The sequence below is a fragment of the Vidua chalybeata genome, chromosome 25 (assembly GCF_026979565.1).
Source record: "Vidua chalybeata isolate OUT-0048 chromosome 25, bVidCha1 merged haplotype, whole genome shotgun sequence".
Lineage (NCBI taxonomy): Eukaryota > Metazoa > Chordata > Aves > Passeriformes > Viduidae > Vidua > Vidua chalybeata.
Window position 1 is genome coordinate 4,948,397 of NC_071554.1, and position 27,988 is coordinate 4,976,384.

Below are 27,988 nucleotides of genomic sequence, written 5' to 3' on the forward strand. Positions count from 1 at the left end.
CCATTCATCCCCCCCGCGCGCGGAGCGTCCCGCCGGCGCCCATCCAATCAGCGGGCGGGGGGGCGTGGCCGCCGAGCCCCTCCAGCCAATGAGGAGGCGGCGGCGGCCCGGGGCAACAATGGGGGGCGCCCGGGGCGCACGTGGGGCCGCGGCGGGGCCGGGCGGGGGTCGCGGCCCGGGCCGGGCGGGGGCAGCGCGGTGCCGGAGCGCCGTGCCGGGGCTCTCCGCTGCGCTCCGTCCCGCCCCGCCGCTGCCCCGCGAGGCGCGGGGGCACTCCCCTCCCCCGCCTTTCCCCCGCCCCTCCGGGCCCTCCCCCTGTGTCACGGCGGCGCCCGCATTCGGGAACGGGCACGGCGGAGGGAGGGAAGGAAGGAGGGAGCGAGAGAGAGAACGAGAGAACGAGCGAGCGAGCCGCGGCCGCCCCAGCATGTGGCCCGCCCGCGCCGTGGCGGCAGCGCGGCGGCGGCGGCGGCGGCGGGCAGGTGCGCGGCCGCTCAAGCGGAGCGGGGGGGCGTAGGGGCGGGAACCGCCCGCCGCCGCCCTCGCCGGCGCTGTCAGGTGCGTGCCGCCCGCCAGCATGGCTCCGCCGCGCCGCCGGACCTAGCGCCGGGCCGCCCGCGGGAGACTGTGCCCGCCGCGCCGAGGGCTCCCCGCTATCTCCGTCCCGCTTCTCCCCGCTTAGGTGCCCCGCCGGCCGGCCCCGGAGCCCGCCTGGTCCCCGGCCGAGGATGCCGCCCGCCGCCGCTCGCTCCGGTTCATCTGTTGCTGCCTGACCGCGCCGCCAGCCCGATGGATACGGCCGCCCCCGCGCCCTGCCCGCCCGCAGCCGCCCCGCTGGCTACTGAGCCGGGAACAGCTCCGGAGCTCCGCGGCTGGTAAAAACCAAACCAAAACCAAATCCGAACCAAAAAACACTCCCCCGCTTCGGCCCGAACTGGAGAGGCAGCCGAGGACCATGCAGCGTGTCCCCCGGCTCGGCACTCCCGGCGCGGCGCCGGGCGCAGCCGCCTCGTAGAGCCGCCGGACCCGGGGCTCCCCTGGACTCGGGGCTCCCCCCGCCAGGACCCGCGCAGCGAGCGGCTCCTCCTTCCCTTCTCCCCTCCAGCCGGGCAGGGAGCCCGCCTTCGCACTCCTCTCCCTCTCGAGATTTTGGGTTTTTTGTTGTGTGTTTGGGTTTTTTTTTTGGGGTGGAAACCGCCCGTAACTCCGGGGGGGGGCTGTGGGGTGGCAGCGGGGAGGCGACCATGGAAGAAAAGCTCCAGGCGCATCAGGTGGAGATCGACCCGGATTTCGAGCCGCAGAGCCGTCCCCGCTCCTGCACTTGGCCTCTCCCCCACCCCGACTTGGCGGCGGAGGAGGAAGATGGGGGCGCGGGGGGAACCCCGGCGCTGGCGGCCGCCGGGGACGGAGCCGAGAACGCGGCGGCCCCGGTGGAGCGCAGAGTCGCCGCCGCTCCCCCGCCGCCCCCCGGCGCGGATGTGGGGCAGCTCCGCAAGGCCAAGACCTCCCGGCGCAACGCCTGGGGCAACCTCTCCTACGCCGACCTCATCACCAAAGCCATCGAGAGCTCGCCGGAGAAGCGCCTCACCCTCTCCCAGATCTACGACTGGATGGTGCGATACGTCCCCTACTTTAAGGATAAAGGAGACAGCAACAGCTCCGCCGGCTGGAAGGTACCTGACCCCCTGACCCCAACCCCAGCGCAACTTTGCCCTCTCTCCCGAAGGTGTGCCGGAGCTTGGAGCTTTCTCCCGGGGCAGCCGGAGCTTGGTCCTGGCGGGGAGGTTGGGGGGATCCCCGCCGTCCTCACAGCTGGGGAGATAAGGGCTCGGTCAAGTTTTGGGGAGAGCCGGTGCTTCGTGGTGTTGTGTTTTGGAACCGGGGTGAGCTTGTCCCTGTGTCACCCGCCGGCCTCGGGCTGAGGGTCGGAGCGGTGCCGCCGTCCCCCGCGGGAGGTCAGGGCGAGGGATGGCCACAGGCAGCGGGGTCGCGGGCGGCTCTCCCCGCTGAGCCAGCCCTGGGTGAGCCAGCGAGTGCCATACCCCAAGCACCGGGGTACAGTGAGCGATAACCCCACCGCCACAGCTCTCCTGGCCCTGCCTGTGGGGACGCCGGTCGTGCCGGGTCCCCGCGTGCCGGTGGCGTGGCCGGCAGGACAGCCGGAGGGCGGGCTGTTCCCGAGCAGCTGTCTCCACACTGGCTTTTACCCAGTGCGTCCCCGCTGGCTCAGCCCCCGCCTTCTCCGGGGCCGCGTCCCCCTCCCGGGGGACCAGGCAGGCAGCACACGGTCCCCGCGGCTCCAAGCTGGCATTCCCCGGCTCTGAGCTCGCCTGGCACTGTGGGCTCCTGAGGATTCCCTGGCGCAGGCAGTATTTCCTGCTTGTCGCTGCGAGCTGGGGATCCATGGCAGCGGCGAGGGCACAGAGGGTGCTGGGTCTGGGGTCACCCCGGCCCCTGCCCCTCTGGCTGGGCTCTGCACTGAAGAGGGAGAAGAGATCGGCTGTGTCCAGATGGTGTCAGTAAAAAGGAGCGGGTTTCTCTTAAGTCCTCCCCTAAGCCCTGTCACCTCCGGTGTGATTAGTGTGTTACCAGGCTCCGGGGGCTCCCACACCAGCCTAATGGCCCTGGCACGCGTGGCCTGGCTCTGCTGGGGCAGCTAGATCCAGCCCACCTCGGGGGGTCGTTCTTGGGTGCAAACTGGGCTCTTTTGGGGCCGGAAGGCTGGACTATATGGCACCTGTATCCAGGAGCTGCTGTTGTGTGGAGGCTGGGCACCCACTCCTGATGAGTGGGCTGAGGGCAGCTGGTGTCCCCCTGGTGCGGGAAGGGTGCCAGGGCTGTGGAGGTGGCAGGAGGTGGATGCCTCTCCAACCTCCACCTAGGCATTGAGAGACCCTTTTTTTGCACAGCCCTGGGGAAAAAGGGTCTCTCAATGCTCCCACACCATGGGGACAGCAGGGGACATGCACTGATGGGGTCTGGAGATGTGTCAGGGGGCTGGCAGGGCTGGGATGAGGAGTGAAGGGATTCCCAGGCAGTCACACGTGTCACTGGGGGCTTCACATGGCGTGGTGTGCAAGGGGGTAGGACAGGCTCAGAGTCCAGCTGCTGTTGGACACCAGGGTCATTTTCAGGGTCCAGTAGCTCAGGTGGGCTCCCCTGTGTGCATCCCATCATGGGGTGCTCTCCCGTTTCCTGGCCCACCTCTGGCTTGGAGCTCCTCTGCTGTGGCTCTGCCTGGGCTGTGGGCAGGAGGCTCTGCTGCCTGGGCTGCACTGCTGGGGCTGCTTCCCTCCTGGCAGCCTCCCTTGCCCCCTGGTTTGCACTGGGATTTGAACCCCCCAGCTGGACTGAGGGCTGTCCCCTGAAGAGCTCTGCTCACCCAGGGGTGCCCTGGAACCTCTCCTGCTGTTGCAAGTGCCCAGTGCCCAGCTGGGGCTGGCACTGCGAGGGCTGGGAACAGCCCGAGTGAGAAGCAGAGACCCTCTTTGCATGGTGGTTTCATCAGACACCAGCATGTCAGGGGTTAAACACCTTCCCCACAGCCCGTGGTCCCTCCTGGCTGTCCCCTGCCCCAGTGCCCCCTCGGTGTCCCCTCCTCTGGGTGTCCCCAGGGCGCTGGGCAGTCGGTTTTCCCTGTGGCCCCAGGCGTGGGAGAAGCATGGCAGGGCTTCAGCTTTTCACTGCCAGAGTCGGAGGGAGGTCTCGGCTGCTTCTTTGGTTGGTTCTTTCACAGCCTCTCCGTGCTGGACAGAGCAGGATGGTGGGGTCTGAGGGCCCAGCGTGCCCACGGACATCGGCTGTGCTGCTGCTCTGGCAGGACTTTATAGGATCATGGAATGCTTTGGGTTGGAAGGGACCTTAAAGCTCATCTCATCCCACCCCCTGCCATGGGCAGGGACACCTTCTGCTAGACCAGGGTGCCCAGATCTACGTTCAACCTGGCCTTGAACACTTCAAATCCCACTCTTGACTTCTCCAAACCCTCTCTACCTTGTGCCAGCACTGGAGGGACCTTCCCAGGTGGACCCCTCCCTGCATCCAGCTGGCAGTGGGGATGCTGAACGTGCAGCTGGCTGTGGTGTCTGATGTGTCCATTAGGAACGTGTGCCCCAGGCTGGTGATTGTCTCTTGAAAGGGAAGGCCGTTGGCAGGAGTTGCATTTTGGGGTCAGGCCTCTCCTTCCCCACCAGGCTGCGCATTGCATTACATGGTTTCATAAAATCATAGAATCTCGGAATGGTTTGGGTGGGAAGGGACCCCAAAGCTCATCCCATTCCACCCCCTGCCACGACCAGGGACACCTTCCACTATCCCAGGTTGCTCCAAGCCCCGTTCCACCTGGCCTCGGACACTTCCAGGGATCCAGGGGCAGCCACATCATTCATGGTGAGGCAGACTGAGGGACAGAACCCAAACACCTCGGCCATGCCCAGCCTGGGACCAGGACCAGGACCTGTCTGGGTCTGCTGGGGAGCTCAGGGGGGATGCTCTGGCTGCTGATCCTCGGGAAGTGCATCCCCCACGGGCTGAGCTGGCTTGTTGGGCTTGTGCACTGGGAGCTGGAGCTGCTGCTGCTGCTCCCCGATGCAGGGCAGCGGGTGCCCGCTGACTGACAGTTCTGCTTAATTAGGGAGTTGTTATTTTATCAATTCCAAAGCGCTTGAAGTTTTCTGCTCCAGCTCACGCTTTCCTCTTGTTAATGGGAAACCAACACCCTCCGTCAGAAAGGCAGCGGCGCTGATGCATTTTAAAGGGTTCGGCTTGCTCCGGTTTGACATCCAAAATATAACAATCAAGCCATCAGCCGGTGGATGCCTGTTTGATGCGGCTCTGACAGCACTGAAAACCTTAATTTCTCAGCCTTCCCTCCACCTCCTCCTCGTTTATATTGCCGGGTCGGTAGCGTGGCGGCTGTGCCTGGCATGGGGGCCAGGACTGCTGGGGGCTGCCATGCAGAGACACCCCCCTGCCAAGTGCCACCGTCCTCCTGCAGGGCAGAACAGAAATGAGAAAAGGCAGAAAAAGGTGTGGAAATGGTGTGTGAGTGGCAGCGTGGTCAGAGTTCTCACTGCTGCTCAAGGATTTGGGGGTTTGGGGTACCAGGCTGCTTCCCCTCCCGGCTGCTCTGTGAACCCCTGAGCTATGGCCAAGGGGGAGGGTCCCGCTGGGCACCCCGGAGGATCCTTCCAGGGAGCAGCTCCTGGCTCTGTGGCTCTCTCACTGGTGCCACCCCCTGCCCTTCCCCTCTTGGATGGGGACAGTGCCTCTGGAGCCTTGCCCAGTGTGGCTGGAGAGGCTCCAACCCAGCGCCTGGGACCGATGGGGATGGCTCTCCCCTCAGGGAGGGCAGCCCGAGAGCCACGAGGCCGTGGGCGCTGCCTCTGGGGGTGGCACAGCAGTGAAGGGGGCAGTCGCGGGGAGGATGGGGTGACCTGGCTCTGGGGGTGCACATCAGGCTGGCTCCCGTTTGTGCTGTAGCAGTGCGGGTAGCACCCGGCTCGGGGCGGGCACGGCCCCGGGAGCCCGGCTGAGTGCGGGCTCAGGGCTCCCCTTGGGGCACTTTGGCCCGGCTCAGCTCGGTCACTTATCCCATCCTCGCCATATAAGGAGATTCTTCCAGCGGCACGGAGAGCCCGATGCTGCCCGTTGGGCTGCCCTGGGCTGGGAGCAGAGGGGCTGGGAGAGCCCGGTCAGCCCCAGGAGCACGCAGGGCTGGGGGAGCTGCGGGCTCCTTCACCTCGGGGAACCCCTCTGCTCCAGCTCCACACCACTCCTGGATAAGCCACCCTGGCTCTCCTGTCCCCACAGGTGCAACACTGCCGGGATGCCCCTGTGTGAGGGGACCCCCACAACCCTTTCCCATCGCAGACAGGGTCCCTCTGGATGCTGGGCTGGGGTCTCTGACCCTTCAGTACCACAGGGCTGCAGCGGGGTCTCCCCAGCTGTCCCCAGCTTCGCCCAGGGATGGTGGAGCCCACTCACATCCCCCGATGTGCTGCAGTGATGCTGCTGCTGTGGCTGGAAGGAATCCCCTTTCCTCCTTCCCACCTCATTTTGCTCTCCCCTTTTGGAGGTTTTCATCTAATTTTTTCTTTTCTCCCTCTCTCCCTTCTTCTGGAATCGCTTCTCATGCAGCGCTAACTGCTGAAGTAACACAAACCTGCTAAATGGTCCGGCTTTATGATAGCATAAAAATGATACTACAGAAGCGAGTGGGGCTTTATTAAACCCCAGGGAAAGGCTCCAAATGAACAGCTTGCTCTGCTCTTAGCTTCCTCCCCCTACTCCCCCCTTTATTTTTAATAACCACTGGAATATAAACTACAGTTAAGATCCTGTGGACTAGAAGAGTGCTTGCAGCCTGGCATTCTCACCATCCTTCCCCCTGGATGCCTGTGTGCATCCCTTCCTCTGTTTCCTGGTGCTGGGGTGGGAGGAGGACCGGCATCCTGGGCTAGAAAATGGATTTTGTGATTAAAAAGCCTTGTAAATATTTTTTTTTTGGGGGAGGCTGTGGGTCGGGCCAGGTGTGTTTTGGGAGTGAGCTGGGGCTCCTTGGCCAGGTTTCCCTCCCTGGAATGCTGCTGGCAGTGGGAGGCCCTTGGTGCTGAAGGAGTGGGGTTGGACACCTGTCACCTCTGGGTCCTTGCAGGGAATTGACAGGAAGGGGGTGAATGTCCCCTCCCCGTGCATCAACAGGGTCTGGGCATGGTTGGACCCCCATCCCCAGGCTGCCCCCTCCATCCCTGGGGTCCATCCCAGGCCTCACAGCCACTGTGTCCTTGGGTCTCCCCAGGGGGATGCTCTGGAGCTGGGTGTGTCTCCCCTCACCCTGACACCCCACTGCACCCCGACCTTGTCTGTGGGGAGGCAGCTGCCCCCTGTCCCTGCACCCAGCACGGCTCCCTGCTCCCGGCTCACATTACTTTTAATTATCCCGACACTTGCCGGCTCCCAGCGAAGGTGCCTGATTAGTGCCGAGGTGAAAGGCACTTTGGGTTACGGAAGGACACGCGGAGGCTCGCCTGGCTGCCGCTGAGGCTCATTTTGGACAGCATCTGTTCATTATTATGTGGTGCCTTGGCCGGGTGCCAGCCAGGGGAACTGAAAGCCCCGGCACAAAGCTCGCTTTCACCCGCTGTAGGGAGGAGGAGGAGGAGGAGGCACCCGGTGCTGGGCGGGGAGCCCGGGGACCCCCAAGGCAGGCTGGTTCCTTCCCTCCCAGCAGGGATGCTCCAGCATCCCGGGGCATCCCCGGCTGCTGCCTGCTGGGAGGTGTCATAGAATCACAATCAGACTGGTTTGGACTTGAAGATCATCTTGTTCCAACCCCCTGCCGTGGGCAGGGACAACTTCCACTAGGAGATGTCCACCCCTGGGACTGCTGCTGTCCTGTGGGGTGGGTGTCAGCAGCAGAATGGGGCTGATACTGGGGTCTGTGTGGCTGGTGTCCACTTTGCCAGCAAGGGACTCAGTTTTCCCCTCCCCAGGACCCCGGTGCCACTCTGTGCATCCCTCCATGCCCAGCAGGGCTTGGGGTGGGGTGGCCCTTGGGCTTTTCCACTGGGGTTGGTGGCACTTTGTATGCACTGAGCCAGGGATGCAGCCCAGCTCCTGCTTCCTGGGGCCTGTAGGGCCGAGGAGGTTTCCCAAACAGCCCAGGATGGTGGCAGTGGGATGGCTCCACCCGGGTCCCCTGGTGCTGACAGACACCTGCCCGTGGGGCTGGGCAGATCCCAGGGGGTGCAGGCAGCGATGCTGCCAGGCACCTGCAGTCTCTCTGGGCACATGTTCCCTCATGTGTTCCCTCATGTGTCCCTGTGCCCGGGCTGTGCCAGGCTCCCCACACGCGCTCAGCCCACGCCCTGTGGGAGGATGCACGTCAGGTGTGCCAGGGCAGCACGGGAGGGACCCTCCAACACCTCAGGCTGGCTCCTGGTGGCTGCTGCACCTCCCTCCTGGCAGCGTGGGCTGGTGGCAGTGTCCCCTGTCCTCGGGGACCTTGGGGGCAGTATGTCCTTGGGGACACAAGGTGACTGTGCTTCGGGGCGCAGGCACTGGGGGCTTTTGAAGGCTGTGTGTGACCCAGGCTGGGGCACTGAGCAGCCACCTTTGATGTACTTGGGAGGGGGGCAAGTAAAGCCCCACCGATTCAAAACCACACAAAACACCCCCCCAGAAATAAAAGAGGCAGTGGCACGGAGGAGAAGAAAGGCAAGGGTTGTTGGCAGGCGCCTGGCGCGGTGCCAGCGCGGGGACGCTCCGGAGCAGACATGCCAAGCTGTAATTGCAGACAGGCTCATTTCGAGAGACGAGACGGTTATTTTTAACTCGCCTTAAGGTAATGCACTGATCTCCTGCCTGTGGGTTCAAAAGTTCACCCCCACCTCTCCCCAGAACCCCCTTTGCTCGCCTGCCCCATGGGGGTAGCTCTGGTCAGGCTCTGAGCGACCCCTGGGGAGCACGTCCTGGTCCCCACAGCCCCTCGGGGAACCCGGGCAGCCTGGCACTGCCCGCTGCCTCTCCCTCCTCGGGGCAGCCGTGGTGTCTCCCCGGGAGTCTGGCTCATCTCCTGCGGGACTGGGAGGAGGCTGCAGCCAGGCCAGCCCCGGGGTGTGGAGGAGACGGGCATTCGTGGGGCTGTGCCAGCTCCGTGCCCAGCCCAGGCGCTGCCGGGGCCCCCAGGGAATGCGCAGGGGATGGGTGCTGTGTGCCAGGGTGCCAGGTCCTGCTGGGAGCCCCAAGGGAAAGCCTTGCACTACTCTCAGTGGTGGCACTGCCCACGTTCCAGGTCCCCAAGCACGTTCCAGTCCTGGCCACTGGTGACTGTGCTGCCCCAGGGGTCGCTGGCATCTCCTCCAGCAGCCAGACTCGCAGGAGCGACAGGGCAATGTGGGGGTGGTAGGATGTGGGTTCTCCCCGGGCCCCACAGGAGGGCTGAGCCTGCAGGCCACCCTCTGGCTGGAACAGCCCATGAGCCCGATGCTCTCAGTGCATTCATCAGGCTGGGCCGAGGATGTGTGCCCACCTCAGCCCTGTTCTTTTCCTTAAAATACATGGCACGGTGCCAGGAGGGCACTGGGGCAGCTTTCCTACCCTAGGACGGGGTGCCACTGGCACCCATGCAGTGCCAGGCTGGGAGCCTGCAGATGAGCCTGGCACCTGCTCCCCAACCCTCTGCCCAAACCATCTGAAGGGAACGTGGAGCAGAAACGCCCCAGAATGTGTCAGGTTTGGACTTGTAATAGGTGTGATTAATCCTCTCCCCCCTCCCCAGCCTCTCCCAGGAGCTCAGCAGCTGGGAGCCGGCGGGGATGAGGCTCCGGGTGCTCCCGAGCAGGAGCAGCGTGTCCGGCCCCCTGTCCCCAAACGCCCTCTCGCCCTGCTTGGTGGCGTCAGCAGTTTGCCAGACGGCCGGGAACTCCCTGCATGGCTGAGATGGCTTTTGTCCTCGGCTGTCGCATGGCTGGGGCCGCCGGCTGCAGGTGCTCGGCATTTCCCTCCCCTCGCACGGCGCTGCTCTCGGCAGGAGCACCGAGCTTCGGGGTTTGGGGGAACCCAGGGGGAGCTGAGGCTTTCTGAACGCCTTGCGTGGCATTTCGCCGCTCGTCCCGGCTCGCTACTGGCCCCTGTGGCGGCGCAGCGGCCGCCGGAGCCGATAAATGCGGGAGCGGAGCCCGGCTGGATGCCGGTGCCATTGTCCGTAACGAGTTCAGTGGGGATGGCACGGCAGCGGCCGCGGGGAGCCTGGCACGGCGGGAGCCGTGGGAAGCCTGGCCGGGTCATTCCCGCACTGTGACCCTGGCAAAGGCCGGGGCATCTCCCGGCCCCGCAGGGATGTGCGGGAGCGCACACGGCCACGCGCTTTTGGGCACTGCCAGCAGATGGGAAGGGCTGCCCGGCATCCCCGCACAGGGATGGCAGTGGGGACACCCCTGGCCCAGACTGGCATCTGTGGATGCTGGGGGAGTGGGCACCACTCCCGGTCGGAGTTGGATGTGTTTGATAGTGCAGGGTTAGGAACATCCAGCGACGGGAGAGCCAGGGAGAGCAGGACTGCGACGTGCTTAGGACCCTGCCGTGACCTCCTTTAGCAGTGGCTGCTTCCTGCGGTGGCTGCAGGGCACTGGGAGCTGTCCCATCCCACGGCACAGCCGGCTGGAGCTCTGCTGGCTGCTGGGAGTGGGTTCCAGCAGGATGAAGACGGGCAGGTGCCCGTCTCTGCCCAGCCACACCAGGTTTGGGCAGCAGGGACAGTGGCCATCATCTCGTCCCTGCATCCAGAGCCAGCCTCGCCTCCCTGCCTCAGGTGCAATGTGTGTGCGGGATGCAGGGCAGGGATTCACAAGCTCGTGGAGTGACAGACTTATAAATTTTGGCTTTTTTTTCCCAGACTGTCAAACCTATGCCTGTCCCAGGGATGTAAGACAGCATTTTATTGCTGCCTGCTTGATGGTTGTTCCCTTCTCCTCCGTGGCTGTGATTTATCTCTGCACTTTGTGCTGATTGGATTAGAAGTTTAAATGCTAAGGGTGCATAACAATATATTTTTCTTATTAATATTAAAAAATCATTATTGGATTTTTTATAGTTCTGTTTTGAATTGAATCCCCTTGCTTGATTTATTCTCTCTCCCAGAGTAGAATTTAATGCTAATAGGAACAATCATTGCTTTGTTTTGAATATTTGACTGTTTGGAAAACTTTCCGTGCAAAGGGAAATTACAGCATTATTAAGAGTCCATTAAAAGAGGTTTTGCCCATTCCTGGCTATTACCTGTGAGCTGAAGGGAAAACAAAAAAAAAAACAAGACAAGAAGTCTCTTTTTCAGGGTTTCTGCTCACACCCTTGCCGAGGTGTAACGCAGTGATGGCGCTGCTTGTTAAAATCGGCTCTGTTCTGTCGCAGGGATTAATTTCAGGTCCTGTTGGGATGATGCCGTGTGGTGAAGGTGTGTGTGGCAGTGGAGTTCACAGGTGAAAGGCAGGAGCTGACTGTGGGACTGGGGGATAGCTCCTCTTCCCACTGGATTTCATGTTTTTAAGGAAAAACAGGAGAAGCAGGATGGCAGCTCCCGGCTGACTCCTGTGGCAGCGTGTCCCCAGCACTGCGGGTACCAGGCAGAGGATGCTGAGTTCCTCCCTGTGCTACCCTTTCCCTGGGGATGTAAACCCTCTGCCCATGTGTGGGGACCACCCAGTGCCCACCCAAGCCCTGGCACCCACCGTGTCCTTGCGGTTGTGCCCTTTGTGCCTCACGTTCCGGCAGCAGCACTGGGCAGAGCCACACGGGCAGCCCTGGGGAGCAGGGCCAGGCAGGTGGCATGGGGCAGGGGCTGGGGACAGGGTGGCAGGCAGGTGGCATGGGGCAGGGGCTGGGGACAGGGTGGCAGGCAGGTGGAGACGTGGCTGGGGCGGGCGCAGCGGCAGCGGGGAGCTGTGCCAGGCTTGGCACGCAGCAGCAGGGCTGGCAGGGCACCACAGCGTGCCCAGGCATGGCGGGGCAGGCCTGGGCACCCACGGCCCTGCAGCAGTGGGGAGCGGGAGGGTGGGGTGTGGGGTGTGGGGTGTGGGGGGCATAGCTGGGAGCGGCAGGAATGTCAGCCCCAGGCACACAGGGGCTGTGTTGTTGGCATGAGCTTCCCTGCAGGGCTGTGCTATGCCAGGCCGCCACCCTGCACCCCAAAAACTGCACCTGGCATCCCCCACTCTGCTCCCCCAAATCTGCACCCTCTATCCTGCACCTGCTTCCCATGCCGTGCACCCCCCACTCTGCTCCCCAAACCTGCAGACCTAATCCTTCACCCTGCGCTCCGTGCCTTGCTCCCCACACTCTGCACCCCAGAATGTGCATCCTGCACCCCTCATTCTGCTCCCCAAAGCCTGCACCCAGTCCTGCACCTGCTCCCTATGCCATGCACCCCTCACTCTGCTTCCCAAACCTTCACTTGTGCACCCCAGAACTGCCCTCTCCTCCCTTCAGCATGCATTGTGCTCCCTGATCTCTGCTCCCTGCTCCCCAAAACCTGCACACTCTACCCTGCATGCTGCCCCCAAACCCTGCAGCCTGCACCCCACCTGCCTGGACTCCCTCCCCCATGCCCTTCCTGCCATCCTGTGCCCCCTGAACCCCCACACAGAGAAAACCCCCTGTGCTTACCCCCATACCCGCCCCCACTGCCTCTGCCCCACACATCTGCTCCTGGGAGAGCTCCACACCTTGGAGTCGAGACTGGGGCACTGCTACCTGCCCCTCGGGGGGTTTCCCAGTCATCCCAGTGCACTCTGAGCACTGGGATGCTCTTTTGCTGGGACTCTGTGCCCACAAATCCTGATGTGCTTGGCTCTGCCTCCCGGCCCCTCAGCGCTCTCTGGGTTATGGGGTGTCACTGGGGGAAGCCTGGGGTGTCACTGTGTCACTGAGGGAAGCCCTGAGCCCCGGCCAATGCACACCAGTGGCAGTAGTTGGGATGGATCCTGGATGGCTCTGCGGGTGCAGTGCTGTTCCTTGCTGCCATGGGGTGAGGATTCCCGGATTCCCACATTCCCAGATTCCCAGCAGCATGTTCTCAGGTGTCCTCCCGCGTGCCAGGACTTCCTGGCTGAGATTTCCCATTGCCCATTCCAGGCCAGGCAGTTCTGGGATCCCAGCAGGATCTGCTTACCCCCACCCCCCCCCGCCGTGCAGATTTTTTGGCTGACCCTCTCCTGTTTCCCCTTCATCCTGGAGCCTGAGTGCACCAGCCAAGGAACAGGAGGCTCCTGCCAGGCCCCCGTGCCAGTGCTGAGACTGTCACTGACTGGGGGGCTGTGAGGTGGGGACCCACTGTGGGGGGACATGGGGTTACCACCAGGATGGGGTCTGGGCAGGTACCTCTGTGCCCGTCCCCGAGGTCAGGGACACCTCTCTGTGCCCATGTGGGTCTTGGGATGGCCCCACAGCTGGGGATTGGGCAGTGAGCTGGGGAGATGTGGGGTGCAGTGCTGTGGGAAGGCTGGGGTGCAGGGCTGGGAGATTTGGGGTATGGACTGTGGGGTGCAGAGCCGGGAGATTTGGGGTATGGACTGTGCAGTGTGGGGTGCAGGGCTGGGAAGGATCTGCTTGCAGGGGGCCCAGTCTGGCTCCCCAAAGCTCCCAGTTTAACCAACAGGGTCCCAGTAAGGTACCCAGCTGCAGGGATCTGGGGCAGGACCACCCCAGCTGAGATGCTGAGGTGGCTCCTCAGCAGGGGACAGATGCCTGGGGTCCCCTCCTGCCTCACTGAGGCACCCCGTGGTGGCACAACCCTGGGGACACAGGGCCAGCAGTGGTGCCTGGACCCCCCCTCCCTGTCCCCAGCCCTCCCCACAGCCCAAGTCCTGCTCCTGCATGGGGAGAGTGAACTGGGGGCTCCAGCAATTATCCTCGTGCCCTGAATAATTGATGGCAGCAGACTCCAGCAGAGCCCCTCCCCGCCCTGCTCCCCCCAGTTCCTCCCAGCATGGCTTTGGGGGTGCTGTGGGTGGGGGCATAGGCTGGCCAGGGCACTGGGGTGGGACAGAGGGGGGGTTTGTCACCTGCAAGACTGCCAGGGGTTGGGGGTGACACAGGCAGGGGATGGAGAGCAGCTACCCCCGGGACCACTGCCCTGCTGCTCCCCCACCCCTGTGCCTCAGTGTCCCCCTTGTCACTGTGCCAGGGATGGGAGACTGAGCCGGTTTCGCTGCCTGGCTCAGAACACCCCATTTTTTTAGGAGGTCCCTGCACAAATGCAGCTCTTCCTGCAGAGCTGGATTTGCTCCCGGGCGGGTCCCATCCAGCCGGGATCTGGCTGCGGGGTCGGGAGCAGCGAGGGGTTAAACGCACTAAAGCCGGTGTGAAACTTTTGGCTGGGGAGCTGCAGGCAGAAAGTGCATTTGTAGCCGCAAGTGGCTGCCTTGAAGACGATCCAGATTTGTCTGGGAGCCGTCTGCTGCTAAAACCCTTTGATCCACTTACTTCTCCCCGGGGAGCTCCCTGCAGCTCTGGTGCTAATGCCCCCGTGGCGACAGGGGCTGAGCTGCCAGACGGATGCAGGGGAGACCCCCCTCCCGCTGCCAGGGAAGAGAGCAGCCGCAAAAAAATGAGGGGGGGGGGCAAAAATAGAGGGGTTTGGGGATACAGGAATGATGCCACCAGGCTTAATCGTGGGGTGAAGGGAGTGGGAGAGGGTTTGGCTGTTCCTGGGCTGTGGGGCGGGATGGAGGATAGAGGGATAGGGGCATGGAGAGTGAAGGGATTCAGGGATGGAGGAGATTTGGCTGTTCTCAGGCTGTGGGGAGGGATGGAGGATAGAGGGATGGGGGCATGGAGAGTGAAGGGATTCAGGGATGGAGGGATGGAGGAGGTTTGGCTGTTCTCGGGCTGTGGGGAGGGATGGAGGATAGAGGGATGGGGGCATGGAGAGTGAAGGGATTCAGGGATGAAGGAGGTTTGGCTGTTCTCAGGCTGTGGGCAGGGATGGAGGGTAGAGGGATGGGGGCATGGAGAGTGAAGGGATTCAGGGATGGAGGAGGTTTGGCTGTTCTCAGGCTGTGGGCAGGGATGGAGGGAGCATTGCCAGGTGATTCCCAAATGCCAGGGCTTGGGGGGATGGTGGTGGTGTTGTGGGCAGGGTTTGCATCGTTGGTGTCTCCCAGGAGTGCTGATCTGGGGGGTTCCCAGCCCCCAGGGATGGCTGCCCCAGTGCTCAGTGAGCAGATCATACTCGGCAGCCAGACCTGCTGGCTCACGGGACTCGGGGTAAAGTGGCTGAAAGGGGAAGCAGGAGAAGGGCAGGCGGGAGGCAAATCCAGGGGGTTAAATGGGATGCTGGCAGTCTGGGATCATAGGGATTCTTTCGCTTTTACCACAGGGAATGTTTAAAGATCAGGAAGGTGAAATCAGCTTCTATACTGGAACCTCAAATCACAGAATCCCAAACTGGTTTAGGTTGGAAGGAACCTTAAAGCTCATCCTGTCCCACCCCCTGCCATGGCAGGGACACCTTCCATTATCCCAGGTTGCTCCAAGCCCCATCCAACCTGGCCTTGGATACTTCCAGGGATCCAGGGGCAGCCACAGCTGCTCTGGAAACCCTGTGCCAGGGCCCGCCCACCCTCACAGGGAGGAATTTCTTCCCAATATCCCATCTAACCCTGCCCTCTGGCAGTTAAGTGGAAAATTCCCATTTTCCAATGCGTGTCAGGGTTGCAGGTGGTGCTCAGCTCTCCCACCCTGCCCAGATCCCCAGTGTGGATGGGTGTCACCCTGCGGGGTCCTGGCAGGGCAGCAGTGCTGTACAGCTGGGACAGCAGCAGTGCTGGGGCTGGCACGGTGCCGAGCCTGGCACCCGGGGGTGGGGGGGGACATCCCCCTGCAGCCCCATAACACCCAGGGCGAGTTATGGATGGAACATCACCACAGGCTGCCAGTGTGTGCCCAGAACAGGATGGGGCTGGGGGCAGCATGAGGGGACAGTGTCCCCGGGGGCAGCATGAGGGGGACTGTGACATGTGGGCAGCATGAGGGGGACAGTGTCTCTGGGGGTAGCATGAAGGGGACAGTGACCTCCTCCCTCCTGGGAGTTGGCACTGGGATCTGTGCTCCGGAGGGGTTCGGGAGGTGCTGCCAGCAGCCGTGACCACGCTCGTGGGGAGGGGAAAATCCCATCGAGGCGCCGGTGGAGCCGCAGGAGAAGCCAGGGGACGGTCACGGCCGGGGACAGCCGGGGCTGGGGACAGCCAGGGCTGAGGACGGTCACGGCCGGGGACAGCCGGGGCTGGGGACGGTCACGGCCGGGGACAGCCGGGGCTGGGGACAGCCAGGGCTGAGGACGGTCACGGCCGGGGACAGCCGGGGCTGGGGACGGTCACGGCGGGGTCCAGAGGGCTCCGGGAGGGCTGCAGGGGTGGGATGGAGGTGTGAAGGGAGGCGAGCGGGGAGCGAACAAAAGCTGCATTGAGTGACAGAGCCCGGCCGCCAGCGGAGCAGGAGCCCGGCCAGGAAAAACAGGGCCTGGAGCGGGGAGCACATCGTGTCCCTGGCCGCGGCCGCGGGGCTCGGTACATTCTGTAGCGGAGGAAGCTGGCGCAGGGAGCGGCTGGCTCGGGCTGCCGCGGCGCGGCTGACCCCGGGGGCAGCACGGGGGGCTCCCCGGCAGCGCTGCCCCGGCCCGGCGCTCGGGGCTGCCCGTGGGACCGAGCCCACCGGCGCTCCGAGCCTCCCGGCTCGGGGTCGGCGCTGGAGGAGGCGCGGGCGGGGTGGGGGGGATGCAGACGGCGAGCGGGCGTCGTGCCCAGGAATTCGAGGATGGTTTGCAGGCGGCGCTGCCCGGGCAGCAGCGGCTAATTCAGGCTAATTCAATTACAGCTCCGTGTCACGAAGCCGGGGGCCGGCGGCTGGGGGCCCCGCGGGCAGGGGTGGCCGCTGAAGGGCTGCCAGGTCCCCGGACATTGGCGGAATGGGGTGTCCTGTCACCCCCAGCTCTGCAGGGAGACCCTCGGGCTGTTGTACCCAGACTGGCACCACAGGCAGGTGCCCACAGCCTGGGGACCCGCAGCTGGGGGGTGCTGAGGTGTGACCCCGGGTGCTCAGACCCCTCAGGGTGGGCTTCCAGAGGGAAAGAGTCATGAGGAGCTGCTTTCCTGCGGGGATGTGTGACTTCCCGTTGCTTCCACACCTCCTCCCTGTGCCTTCTCATCCTGGCATCCGCCCCAGCCCTGCTGCAACCCCCACCTCCCAGGAACACCCTAAAATTAACATCCAGGGGGGCTGCAGATGGGTTCAAGCCCCTGGGTCCAGGTTCAGGGCGCTGTCTCTGCAGTCCAGAGCTGCTTTGTTCTGGTGCTCTGAGCACTGGTTCCTTCTGCCCGTTTTTGGGCATTTTGTGACACCCTCCTGCCCAGACACCTTTTTTTGGTAGTTTTATTTCCAAGTGTCTGATTTCTCTGACTGACACACAAACCCCACTGGCAGTGTGGACCTGGGGAAGGTGCTGGAGCTGATCCCACAGCCCAAGGCATCGCTGCCAGTTTGTAGGGGACAGGTAACCGGGGGCTCTTGCTCCAGAGAGACCTCTCAGCAATAAAAAACAGTCCTGAGGGTGCTGCAGGGCCTGGCTCAGAGCATCTCCTCTTCCTCCTCGCTGCAGGAGGGCTGGTGGCCCCATTGCCCCGAGGGGCTGTGGCTGCGGGGTGGATCCGGATCCTCCCTCAAGCTGCACCGGGACCGGCTGCCTCGGCAGCTCTGGCTGATGTAATTTTTGCCGTTACAGATAAAACTGCTCCGCCTCGGGTGGCAAACTCCCCCAAGGCAGGCAGGAGGGGGTTGTTGTGTTCCTGTTGCTTTGCAGCAGCCTACAGGGATGCCGCTGCCTCCCCAGGGTGGCTGCCTGCTTCCCTTCCTCCTCCTCCTCCTCCTCCTCGGGCTGCCTGTGCTGGCTGAGTCCTTCCCAGAGCCGTGCTGGCAGGGCAGAGGCTGCACCATGAATTGCCCGTGCCCCAGCAGCCCCCTGGCTTGTTGTTAGCCCTGGTGCTGCTGGTTTGGGCCTGCTCTGGCAGCATTCCCTCATCCCGCTGCCTGCCCGTGGGGAGCATCCCTGTATCCTGCCTCAGCCGGTGCAGGTGCAGCCCAGGGACCCCTGCAGTGGCTGTGGCTGTGGCTTTCCTGCCACCCCGTGTGATCAAACAGCGCTCAGAGCAGGGGACACCCTGCCCGGGGAAATGGTGCATCCCTGGTGGCAGAGTTTGGGACACCGGGAAAAATCTTGAGGCGTTGCTGGTGCTTCCAAGGCCTCGGGGGGAAAAGCAGAGGCTGTGATTGAGCTGCAGGTGGCACGGGGATGCAGAGCTCCCCCTCCGTGGCGTGGGCTCGCGGCCAGCCCCTGCCCATGGGCTGATGGGGGAGCTGCAGCAGGGGAATGTGTCCCGGGTGTTGTGTGTGGAGAGCCAGGACTGGGGGGCAGGGAGAGAGTGCCCAGCCAGAGCTGGGGCGTGGTGGCTTCTCTGTCCCTGCTCCAGCAGCCCAGGTGAGGTGGCAATGTCCCCAAGGGGAAAGTCCCCTCTTCATCATCACACCAGTGCCCCAGGGGGACGGCATGGGAGAGCCAACCTCAGAGACCCCAGGCCGTGTGCCACAGGGCACCAACCCCGCTGGGCTGCACTGCCAGGCCCCCACCCAGCACCCACCTTACCTGCAGGATGTCGCCTGCTGTTTCCCTGGCAACGGCGATGGCATCCCGCACACCTCGGGCAGAGTTTCCCTGCATGCCCTGCGATGTCATCGCTGTTTCCCGGGTAACCCAGCATCCGGGAGCTCGGGCAGGCAGGTAGTGGGGGTCCCCAGCTGCCTTCTGCTGTGCCCAGCCTCTCGCCACCTGACAGCCCTGCTGGAGGGGCCGTGCTGCTGAGGGGTGGCCTTGGGTGCTGGGGACAGCCTGGCGAGTCCCAGAGCTGCTCTTGGCAAGGCAGGGGTGGAAGGATGAGGCACGAGCCCGGCAGATTTGGGAGCCCTGCCTGTGACAGAGCGCAGCCCCCACTCTGCTCGCTGCAGGTGCCTCTGCTGAGTGTGGGGAGCCATGGGCAGCTCAGGATGGAGGAAAGGCAAGGCTTGAGCACCCTGTGCCTGCTCACAGGGCTGGGCACTGTGTCTGGGCTTGTGGGCAGTCGGTGTTCCTGAGGGAAGAACAGCCAAGGGATGCCGGCAAGGGTCCAGGACAGCTGGTCATTCCTGGTCACCTCGGGGTAACTGGTTTGGGCAGGAGGGCACTGGTGAGGTGGGTAAAGCATCCCAGGACAGGCTGGAGCTGGGGTGTTTGCCCACAGCTGATGATGCCCTTCATGCCATGAGCCCATCCCTGTGCAGTGGGCAGCAAGTGTCCCCTGTGCCCTGTGACCAGCTTTGCCCTGTCCCACTCCAAGTGGCATGTCCCCCGCTCCCAGTGCACGTCTCGAGGGGACCAGACACCCCCTAAACCCCGCAGCATCAGGGTTCAGACCCCCGGGCAGGGCAGGCTGGGAGCCTCCCAGGAGGGGCAGCTCCAAGTGCTTTCTTCAGCCGTGGGTGCAGAGCCAGGAAATTCCCGTGCTGAGGCGCAGCGCTCAGCCCTGCCCAGGGAATGTGTTTGGATGAAATCAGAGCCTGCAGCGCGGCGCTGGCCAGGATTTCCCCGTGGATCCTCTGCTGTGCCCCGTGTGCTGGGCTGGGAGCTGCTTTGGGGTGTTTTCGGGGAGCCACAGCCCTGCTGGCAGCCAGCCCCTCTCCTGCACAGATCCCCTTGGGAGCAGCACCTCTGCCAGCACCGAGGGGATCCAGCCAGCCCATCCTGCCGAGCCCCTGGGGCAGGGGGGTGTCCCGGGGGTCCCCCTTTTCTCACCTGTCAGTGGGGCTGTGCCCACGAGCACAAATGAGCTTGGGGCTCTGTGGCACACGGCCTGGGGGCTCTGAGGTTGGCTCTCCCACGCCGTCCCCCTGGGGCACTGGTGTGATGATGAGGAGGGGACTTTCCCCTGGGGACATTGCCACCTCACCTGGGCTGCTGGAGCAGGGACAGAGAAGCCACCACGCCCCAGCTCTGGCTGGGCACTCTCTCCCTGCCCCCCAGTCCTGGTTCTCCACACACAACACCCGGGACACGTTCCCCTGCTGCCATCAGTGGGGCTGTGCCCACGAGCACAAATGAGCTTGTCAGTGATATCAGGGCTCTGTGGGGTGACACCAGGGGTCCAGGTGACAGCAGGGATCTGTGGGGTGACACCAGAGATCCATGAGGTGACACCAGGGCTCAGCCACTGGAGTCGTGGGCAGAGCAGTGCCCAGAGGCTGCTGGGTCCTGGCAGTGCCTGGGGGGCATCGGGAGGCCTTTATCCCTGGCACAAGGCCCTGCACTTTCTGGGGCACAGGGGGCTTCGAGCCCACCCTTGGGCAGCTGCTGAGCGTGGGGGAAGCCTCCCCTCCTCCTCCTCCTGCCCTCCTCTGCTCCTGGCTCGCTGTGCTGTGAGTAAGCACAGGCTGCGGGGAGGGGGGGGGGTCTGTCATTAGCAGGTGCAGAGAAAATGGAAAAAAAGGATCGGCTGAGCCAGCAGGGGTGGCAGGGGACACGGGAGGGGCTGTGACTGTGTGCAGGGTGGTGCATGTTGTGCCATGAGGGTGTGACTGCAGTGTGTGACACCCCACGGCAGGCTGGGGACATCCCGGGCAGGGCTGTGACCCACCCGGGCTACTGCAGCACTGGGGGCTGTTCTTTCAGCGCCCTGGGATGGTTTTTACACATCCCCTACCACACCTTTGCCTTTGGCTCCTGCCCAGCACCCGGGGGGGGGGGCTGAGAACCCCCTTGGGGCACAGCTGGGATGGACTCCCCATCCCTCTTCACCCCCTGCACCCTACACAGGAGCCACCCCAGCTGTGAGCCCCTGACCCTGCCTGCCATGCCAGCGACCCCTAAAAGTGTCCCCCTTGGGAAGACATCCAGGGCACCCCAGGGTTATGTGGGGTTTTCACAGAATCAAGGTTTGGGTTGGAAGGGACCTCAAAGCCCATCCAGTGCCACCCCTGCCATGGCAAGGACACCTTCCACTAAACCAGGCTGCTCTGAGCCCTGTCCAGCCTGGCCTTGGACACTGCCAGGGATGCTTTGCAGGATTTCGGAGGATTTCGGAGGGTTTCAGCGTGTGCTGGTATGGGGGGCTCTGGCTCAAGGGCTGGCTGGGGACAGCAGTGCACTGAACAGCAACCTGGGGACAGCAGGGACAGCCCAGAGCCTGCCGGGGTGCCATGGGCTCGACCAGAGGGACTCAACCCCGCCATTGGCTGGAAACTGCTCCCTATTTTCAGAGATGTTTTTAAAATAGTGCTTCTTGCCAAGTTTCTGCAGAGCAAGTCCCCGTGGTGAGGATTTTCTCCCTTAGAGGCATCAGTGAACCCTCCCCTGCTCCACCCTCTGGGCCTGAAACCTGCAAACTGGTATAAACATTTGTTTGCTTGAGCAACTGGGATTTTTTTTTTTTTGGTCTTTTTTGGAATAAACTGTTCCATGAAGAATCTCTCAGCCAAGGGCAGTTGGTGGCGGGGATGTCCCTGCTGTCCTGGCCGCCCCTCTTGTCCCCATCCCCCTCAGGGCTGAGAGCCCTGAGTTCTCCCAAGCCTTTGCCATCTGTGCTTGCTGCTGGTGGGATGAAATCTCTTGCAGGAAGAAATTCCTCCCTGGGAGGATGATGAGGCCCTGGCACAGAGCAGCTGTGGCCGCCCCTGGATCCCTGGAAGTGTCCAAGGCCAGGCTGGACTGGGCTGGGAGAGTCCTGGGACAGTGGGAGGTGTCCCTGCCATGGCAGGGGGTGGAAAGGGATGTGCTTTAAGGTCCCTCCCAGCCCAGGCAGGGAGTCTCTGACTCTATTTGAGGAGGAAATAGACAATTCTGGGATTCTCTGACTCTATTTGAGAAGCAAAAGGCGCCTTTCCATGCAGGGCCAGAGCAGTTCTCATGTCCAGGAGCTGCCCTGAGGGCACGGGGAGTCTGTCCCTGCTCCTGCAGTCCTGTGGGAGTCCTGCTGGCACACCGCGTGCTGGAGAGGGCTTGGCTTTGCTCCGTGGCCCCTTGAAAGCCCCGTGGCTGCTGGCCACAGCACAGAGGGACTCGGGGCACCTCTGTGGGGCTGCTCTGCAGGGGTGACCTGAGGATGTGGGGCAGGAGGGGAACCCCCGGAGCAGAGCGTGGGGAACGGGGGGAGAACAGGGGGAGAACAGGGGGGAATATGAGAGGACATGGGAACACGAGGGGGACATGGGGGGAACACAGGGGAGCACGGGGGGGATATGGGGGGAACACGGGGGGAACACGGGGAGAACGGGGTGGGGACATGGGGGGAACATCAGGGAATGTGGGGGAAACAGGGCAGGAACACGGGGGGAATGGGGGGAACATGGGGGAACATGAGGGAACACGGGGGGAACAGGGGGAGACATGGGAGGAACACGGGGGGAGCAGGGGGTGCGTCCCGGTGCTGGGCTCCCCGCCCAGCCCTCCCCGGCTCGCTGGGAACAGCCCCGCTCCGAGGCAGCTCCCAGGCTGGAAATCAGGCCAGCCCTCGTGGCGCAGACAGGGGAGGATGGGGCTGGACTCACCGCCCCGCCTCTGGGGCTCCTGCTGCTGCCCAGCTCGGGGGGCTGCGGTGCTCAGTGAGCTGGGCAGGGCGGGGACACGAGGGTGACATGTGGCCCTGTCCCTCCCAGGTAGCCAAGTGACCCAGAGGCGATGTTTCGTGGCACCGCACCCTCCCATGGGTGTCTGAGCATCGCTGTGGGTCACGGGGTGGTGCGGGCTGAGCCCTGCTGCTTCGCCCTTCCTCCCGCAGGCGGTGAGGAGGAGGAGTGGGCGTTCTCCCCGGCTCCTCTGCCTGCTGGGGCTGGAACCCCCCACGGGGGCTCAGCATCCTGCTTGGGACACCTCCTGCATCCCTGGTGGCTGCTGGGTGTCCCCGGCGTCTCTGGGCAGGATTTGCTGTGCCTTGCCTCGGGTTGGGAGCAGCTCTGGGCGCTCTCAGTGTGGTACAGAACTGCCCGGGGGCACTGGGGCACCCGCTGTCCCCAGGCAGCCCCGGTGCCAGCAGGGACATAAAGTGGTACCCGAGGAAAAGGGAGTGCGGCTGCTTTAATGATTTGGCTGCGGTGAGAACTTGGTGTGGAGGAAATTGAACCCAGGGGAAAAAATCCTGTAATTTCATGCAAAAATTACATGGCAGCTGCGGGTGATTTACTGCAGCTATTTTGGTGGCCAGCTCTGGGGTGTCGTTAGAGCATTATGGGGTAAGAGGCTGCTGGTGGAGAGGCTCCCCCAAGGGTCTGACCTGGCCTCACCTGCTGGAGGGGGTCTGGGCAGGCAGGGAGTGCTCAGGGTGGGTTCTGTCCCCAAAAGCAGGGAGCTGATGTCCCTTAGCTGGATGTGGGGACCTTGCAGAGCATCCCTGGCTGTGGTGGCACCTCAGGCAAGCTGGGCTGCTGGGGCTGGAGCCCAACCCTGGGGAGTCCAAGCCTGTGCTCCCTCCTTGCTCAGCACCCCCTGCCCCACAGCATCCCCAGGGGCTGGCTGAGAGCTGGGCAGGCAGAGGGAGCTGGCACTGCTCCCCAGGGCAGTGCTGTGCCCGGTGGCACTACAAGGTCCCCTGGCCAGCTGCCCAGGGCAGGTGGCTCAGCTGCTTCCAGCTCTGAGGGTGAGCGGGTGCCCGTGCCAGGGCCACAGAGCTGAGATGGGCAGCACAGCAGCTCAGCTGGTCCCTCAGCCCCTTCCCTCTGGCAGCGGTCCAGGCAGGGATGCAGGACATGCAGGAGGTGGGCGGGGGTCCTGGCTGTCCCCTGCCAGCCCTGCAGTGGCACCTGCAGCCTGCAGGCAGCGACCCCACAGCCAGGGAGGGCTGGAGCCAGCCCAGCACCGTGCCACTGGGAGGGACCCGGTGCCAGGGCGAGCTGCAGCTGGGTCCTGTGTGCCCACAGCTCTGTGGGGCTCCTGCAGGAAGTGAGGAAAGGCTGGGCTCTCCCCAAATATCCCCCAGTCCCATAGGGGGGTCCCCAGCTCCCCAGCCCTGCCCGTGTCCCCAGAGGGGAGTGTGTGCCTGCTCGTTATCCTCAGCCCTGTTCTGATCTAATGAGCCTCTGGGGAGCGCATGGGGCACGAGGGGGTGCTGGGGGATTGGCAGAGGTGTGGTTCTGCAGGCAGGCTGCACAGGGATCACTGCCTGCCTCATCATCACCTCCGGGCTCCTCTTCTGCCCCTCAAGTCACCCCTTCGAGGATGGGCAGCCCATGCCCTCAGGGTGGTGGGGCAGGACAGGGCTTGGGGAGGCACTGTGGGGTGATGGGACCTCTCCCAGCTGTGCTGGGACCAGCTCGTGTGGCCTCTCCTGTCCTGAAGCAGCTTGGGAATGGCTGTGGCTGGAGGAGAGGGTGTCACACCAAGCCCCAGCACTGCCAGGGTGGGTTTGGGGCTGTTCTGGCCCATCAGGAGAAGCCCAGGGCAGGGCGTGTCTTTGTGCAGGCTGTGGTGGCTGGATTGACCGGGCAGGTGTTCCCCCAGCACTGAAATCACTCAATACCAGTCCTAACTCTGTCTCCATCCATCCATCCATCCATCCATCCATCCATCCATCCATCCATCCATCCATCATCCATCCATCCTCTTCCCCCTGGGCTGTGGTGCCCAGAGCTCTGGGAGCATTTGGACAATGCTCTGAGGCCCAGGTTGGGGTTGTTGGGGTGTCTGTGCAGGGCCAGGAGCTGGACTCGGTGATCTTGGTGGGTCCCTCCCAGCTTGGCAGATTCTGTGGTTCTCTGACCCTCTCTGGGACCTGGTGGCCGAGCTGGTGTGACCCCAGTGACCACAGAGAAGGTGCTGGTGCTGCGTCTGTCCCCTCTGGGCCACAGGAAAAGCCATTCCACAGGGCTGGGCTCTGCAGGGGCTCCCTGGGCGCTCCCCAGGGTGGGCAGGATGCTCCTGGTTCTGAAGGGGACATGGAGTGATGGCAGCTGGCTAAAATAAAGCGGCTGCCATGGCAACAGCAACAGTCCCAGGGCTGGGAGAGGCAGGCTGGGCCGTGTGTGCCACCTCTGCCACACACACTGGCACTCTGCTTCCAGCCTGGGCATGAGCGGTGTCCCCATGGGGCCAGTGAGCCCTCCTGGCTGGGGGTGCAGGGGCTCTCACCCCTGAGTGCTGATCCAGGCCCCCCCGTGGGGCGTCCCCCAGGGGCATGGAGGCTGCAGTGTGGGGTGCCCTGGTGTCTCTGGGCAAGGGCTGTGGAGCCAGTGCTAGGCACAGGGGGCTGCTGGGGGGCGTGGGGAGCTGTGGTGGGGGTTGATGGGTGCCAATTGTGTCTCTGGTAGGTTTGGGAGCTGCTTGTGGTCAGCAGGGGAAGGGAGGCACTGGGGCAGCTGTGGAAGAACCTCAGCGGCCAAGTGCACAGCGGGGGTGAGGGGCAGCTCCGTGCCAGGGGGTGCAGGGGGGCTGCACTGGGGGGTGCAGGGGGCTGCACTGGGGGTGCATTGGCAGCTGCACTGGGGCTTCAGTGGGGCCAGACCCACTGAGAACCAGCAGGATGTGTGGTGGAGATGGGCCAGGACCAGGCAGGGAATGGACATCACCCCAGGAACCCATCCAGTTCCACAGCACCTCCACTGGTTCTGAAACCAGCCTGGAGCCCGGGCAGCCACAGCCAGGCTGGTTTTGGGCGTTGGGATGGGGTTGCTGAGTCGTGGCAGAGGGTCAGGGTGGTGCTTTCCTCCCTGGACCTTCTCTTCCAGGGGAGGCTGGTGTGGGGCACGCCACCCCCAGCCCCGGGACGGCAGAAGGACGAGGGCAGGGGGTGGCACAGCCTTGGCCCCATGATGCGGGATCCCAGCCCCGCATTCCCGACTGTGGAGCTTGTGTGGAGCCACACGGCACCGCGGGTCTGTGTGCCCCACAGGGGCAAGGCTGGACCCCTGCCCGGTCCCTGACGGGGGTGGCACCGGGGGGGCACGGGGGGGGGCACACCGAGGGGCCGGGGTTGTGCTCACGGAGGGTTCAGGCTGCAGCACGCCAGCCCCAGCTGTCCCTGGGCTGTGCGCGCTCCTCGGGGGTGATTAGCGGTCCCTAATGAGCTGTCGCGGCGCGGGGGGCGCGGGGGGGAGGCGGGGATGCTCCGGCCGTGCCGCCCTGGGCTCCTCGCGTGTCAGCCACCTGCGCCGGGGCCGGGCGGCCGCGGCCCCTCGCGCCTCTAATGGGCATTTGGTTCAATTAGCAGCACGTCAGCCCCGCTCTGCTCAGCCGGAGCGCTGACCCGAACGCGCTGCCTCCGCTCGCCGCCGCCGGCGAGACCCCCGCGGCGGGGGGCGGCTGCCTCCCCCTGCCCCTGCCCCTGCCGTGCCCTTTCCGCAGGCACCGGGCGGCCCTGCCCGGCTCCAGCCCCGGGCAAGGACGAGCCGGGGAGGGGGCACAGCCCCGGCTCCCGAGGGGGATGTGGCAGACGGACCTGGGCATCAGCTGCTGCTGGGGGCTGAGAGAGCGAGGGGATGGCGAGGCTTATGGGGCACTGCGGGGGGATGGAGGGGTTTGCGGGGGGGTGGAGGGGCTTATGGGGCATTGAGGGGGGATGGAGAGACTTATGGGGCATTGAGGGGGGATGGAGGGGCTTATGGGGCACTGTGGGGGGATGGAGAGACTTATGGGGCATTGAGATGGAGGGGTTTGCGGGGCATTGAGGGAGGATGGAGGGGCTTGTGGGGCACTGCGAGGTGCTAGAGGGGCTTGTGGGGCATTGGGGGGGATGGAGGGGTTTGCGGGGGAGGATGGAGGGGCTTATGGGGCATTGAGGGGGGCTGGGGAGGCTTATGGGGCATTGAGGGGGGCTGGGGAGGCTTATGGGGCATTGCAGGGGGATGGAGGGGTTTGCAGGGCATTGAGGGGGGATGGAGAGACTTATGGGGCATTGAGGGGGGATGGAGGGGCTTATGGGGCACTGTGGGGGGATGGAGGGGTTTGCGGGGGGGTGGAGGGGCTTATGGGGCATTGAGGGGGGCTGGAGGGGGTTATAGGGCACTGTGGGGGGATGGAGGGGCTTGTGGGGCATTAGGAGGTTTGGAGGCCTTATGGGGCATTGAGGGTTCTGGGGGGCTTGTGGGGCATTGAAGGGGCCGGGGGGCTTGTGGGGCACTGAGCAGGTGTGGCTGTGGGCTGGCACAGGGCACCAAGGAGCTGATGAAGCAGCACAGGGGGGTTGCTGTGAGGTGCTGTGGGGCACAGCGTGGGTGCTGCAGAGGGCTGGTGTGGGGCTTGTGTGTGGGGCAGTGCCAAGGGCTGGCTGTGGGGTGGCTGTGTGGGGCAGGGCACCGTGGAGGGCAGCATGGGGGCTGCTGTGGGGCAGTAACACCCTGACAAGCTGTGGGGCTGCACAGGAGCTGCTCCTGCCCAGCAGGGCACCGTGTGCCTCAGGGCACAGGGACGTGGGGAGCTCCCAGGGCTGCTCAGCAGGCAGGCTGGTGGGATTCCGTGGGGCTGGGTCCCGGTGTGGGGCTGGAGGAGCCCTGGCACACGTTGGGCTGGATTTACAGCCACTCCCTGCCACCCCCTGCCTGGCTCCGTGGGCTTCCCCTTGCTGGGCTCACCCGCCCGTGCAGGGAGAGCTGGTGTGGGCCAGGATGTGGATGGGAACGGTGTGGGGCTCATGTGGGTCACGATTCTGTGGGTCAGGCTGATGTGGGGTGGGCTGATATAGGGTGGGCTGATTTGGAGTGGGCTGATGATGTGGGGTGGGCTGATGTGGGTCAGGATGGTGTGGGGTGGGTTGATGTGGGGTGGGTTGATGTGGGGTGGGCAGATTACGTGAGCTGGGCTGATATAGGGTGGGCTGATGTGGGTCAGGATGGTGTGGGGCTGATGTGGGGTGGGCTGATGTGGGTCAGGATGGTGTGGGGCTGATGTGGGGTGGGCTGATGTGGGTCAGGATGGTGTGGGGCTGATGTGGGGTGGGCTGATGCCCCTGCAGGCACGGGGTGTTGGGGTCTCCTGCACAGGGGTCCCCTCCTGTCCTCACGGGCCACCCATCCCTGTCACGAGCATCCTGTGCTGCCATCCCCAGCGTGTGGGCAGCACTGCCACCTGTGCCAGCTGCCACCTGCTCGCCAGTCAGGCCTGGGCCCCCTCGGGGTGGCCGTGCCAGGGCTGGGGGGCTGTGCTCAGCCACCGGCTGCTCTGGGCAGGATGGTGACACCAATGCAGGGAGCAGGGCTGAGGTGGCTGAGGAGGTGGCTGAGCCATTTTTGGGGTGAATATGATGCCTTTGGCAGTGTCACCATTGAGTGTCCCATGCCACCACCCTCCCTGTCTATCATCCCCAGGGATGAAGCCCTGTTGAGGCTGTTGGCAGCCTCTGCCCTCTGGAATATTTCCTCCAGCCGTGGCAATTTTGATGTGCAAGAAATGAATAAGGATCAGTGAACCCCTGGAGCCGTCCTTGTGCTG

At 64.1% G+C, this 27,988-nt stretch overlaps 1 protein-coding gene across 1 annotated transcript in view; it reads left to right on the top strand.

Annotated features, from left to right (window-relative positions):
• Window positions 1-581: 581 nt before the first annotated feature.
• FOXO6 (forkhead box O6) overlaps window positions 582-27,988 on the top strand; it is a 36,055-nt gene continuing 8,648 nt past the window's right edge. Inside the window, exon 1 of the mRNA XM_053964743.1 lies at window positions 582-1,673. Within this exon, the coding sequence (XP_053820718.1) occupies window positions 1,245-1,673 (429 nt within the window). The 5' untranslated portion in view covers window positions 582-1,244. The remainder of the gene's footprint in view (window positions 1,674-27,988) is intronic.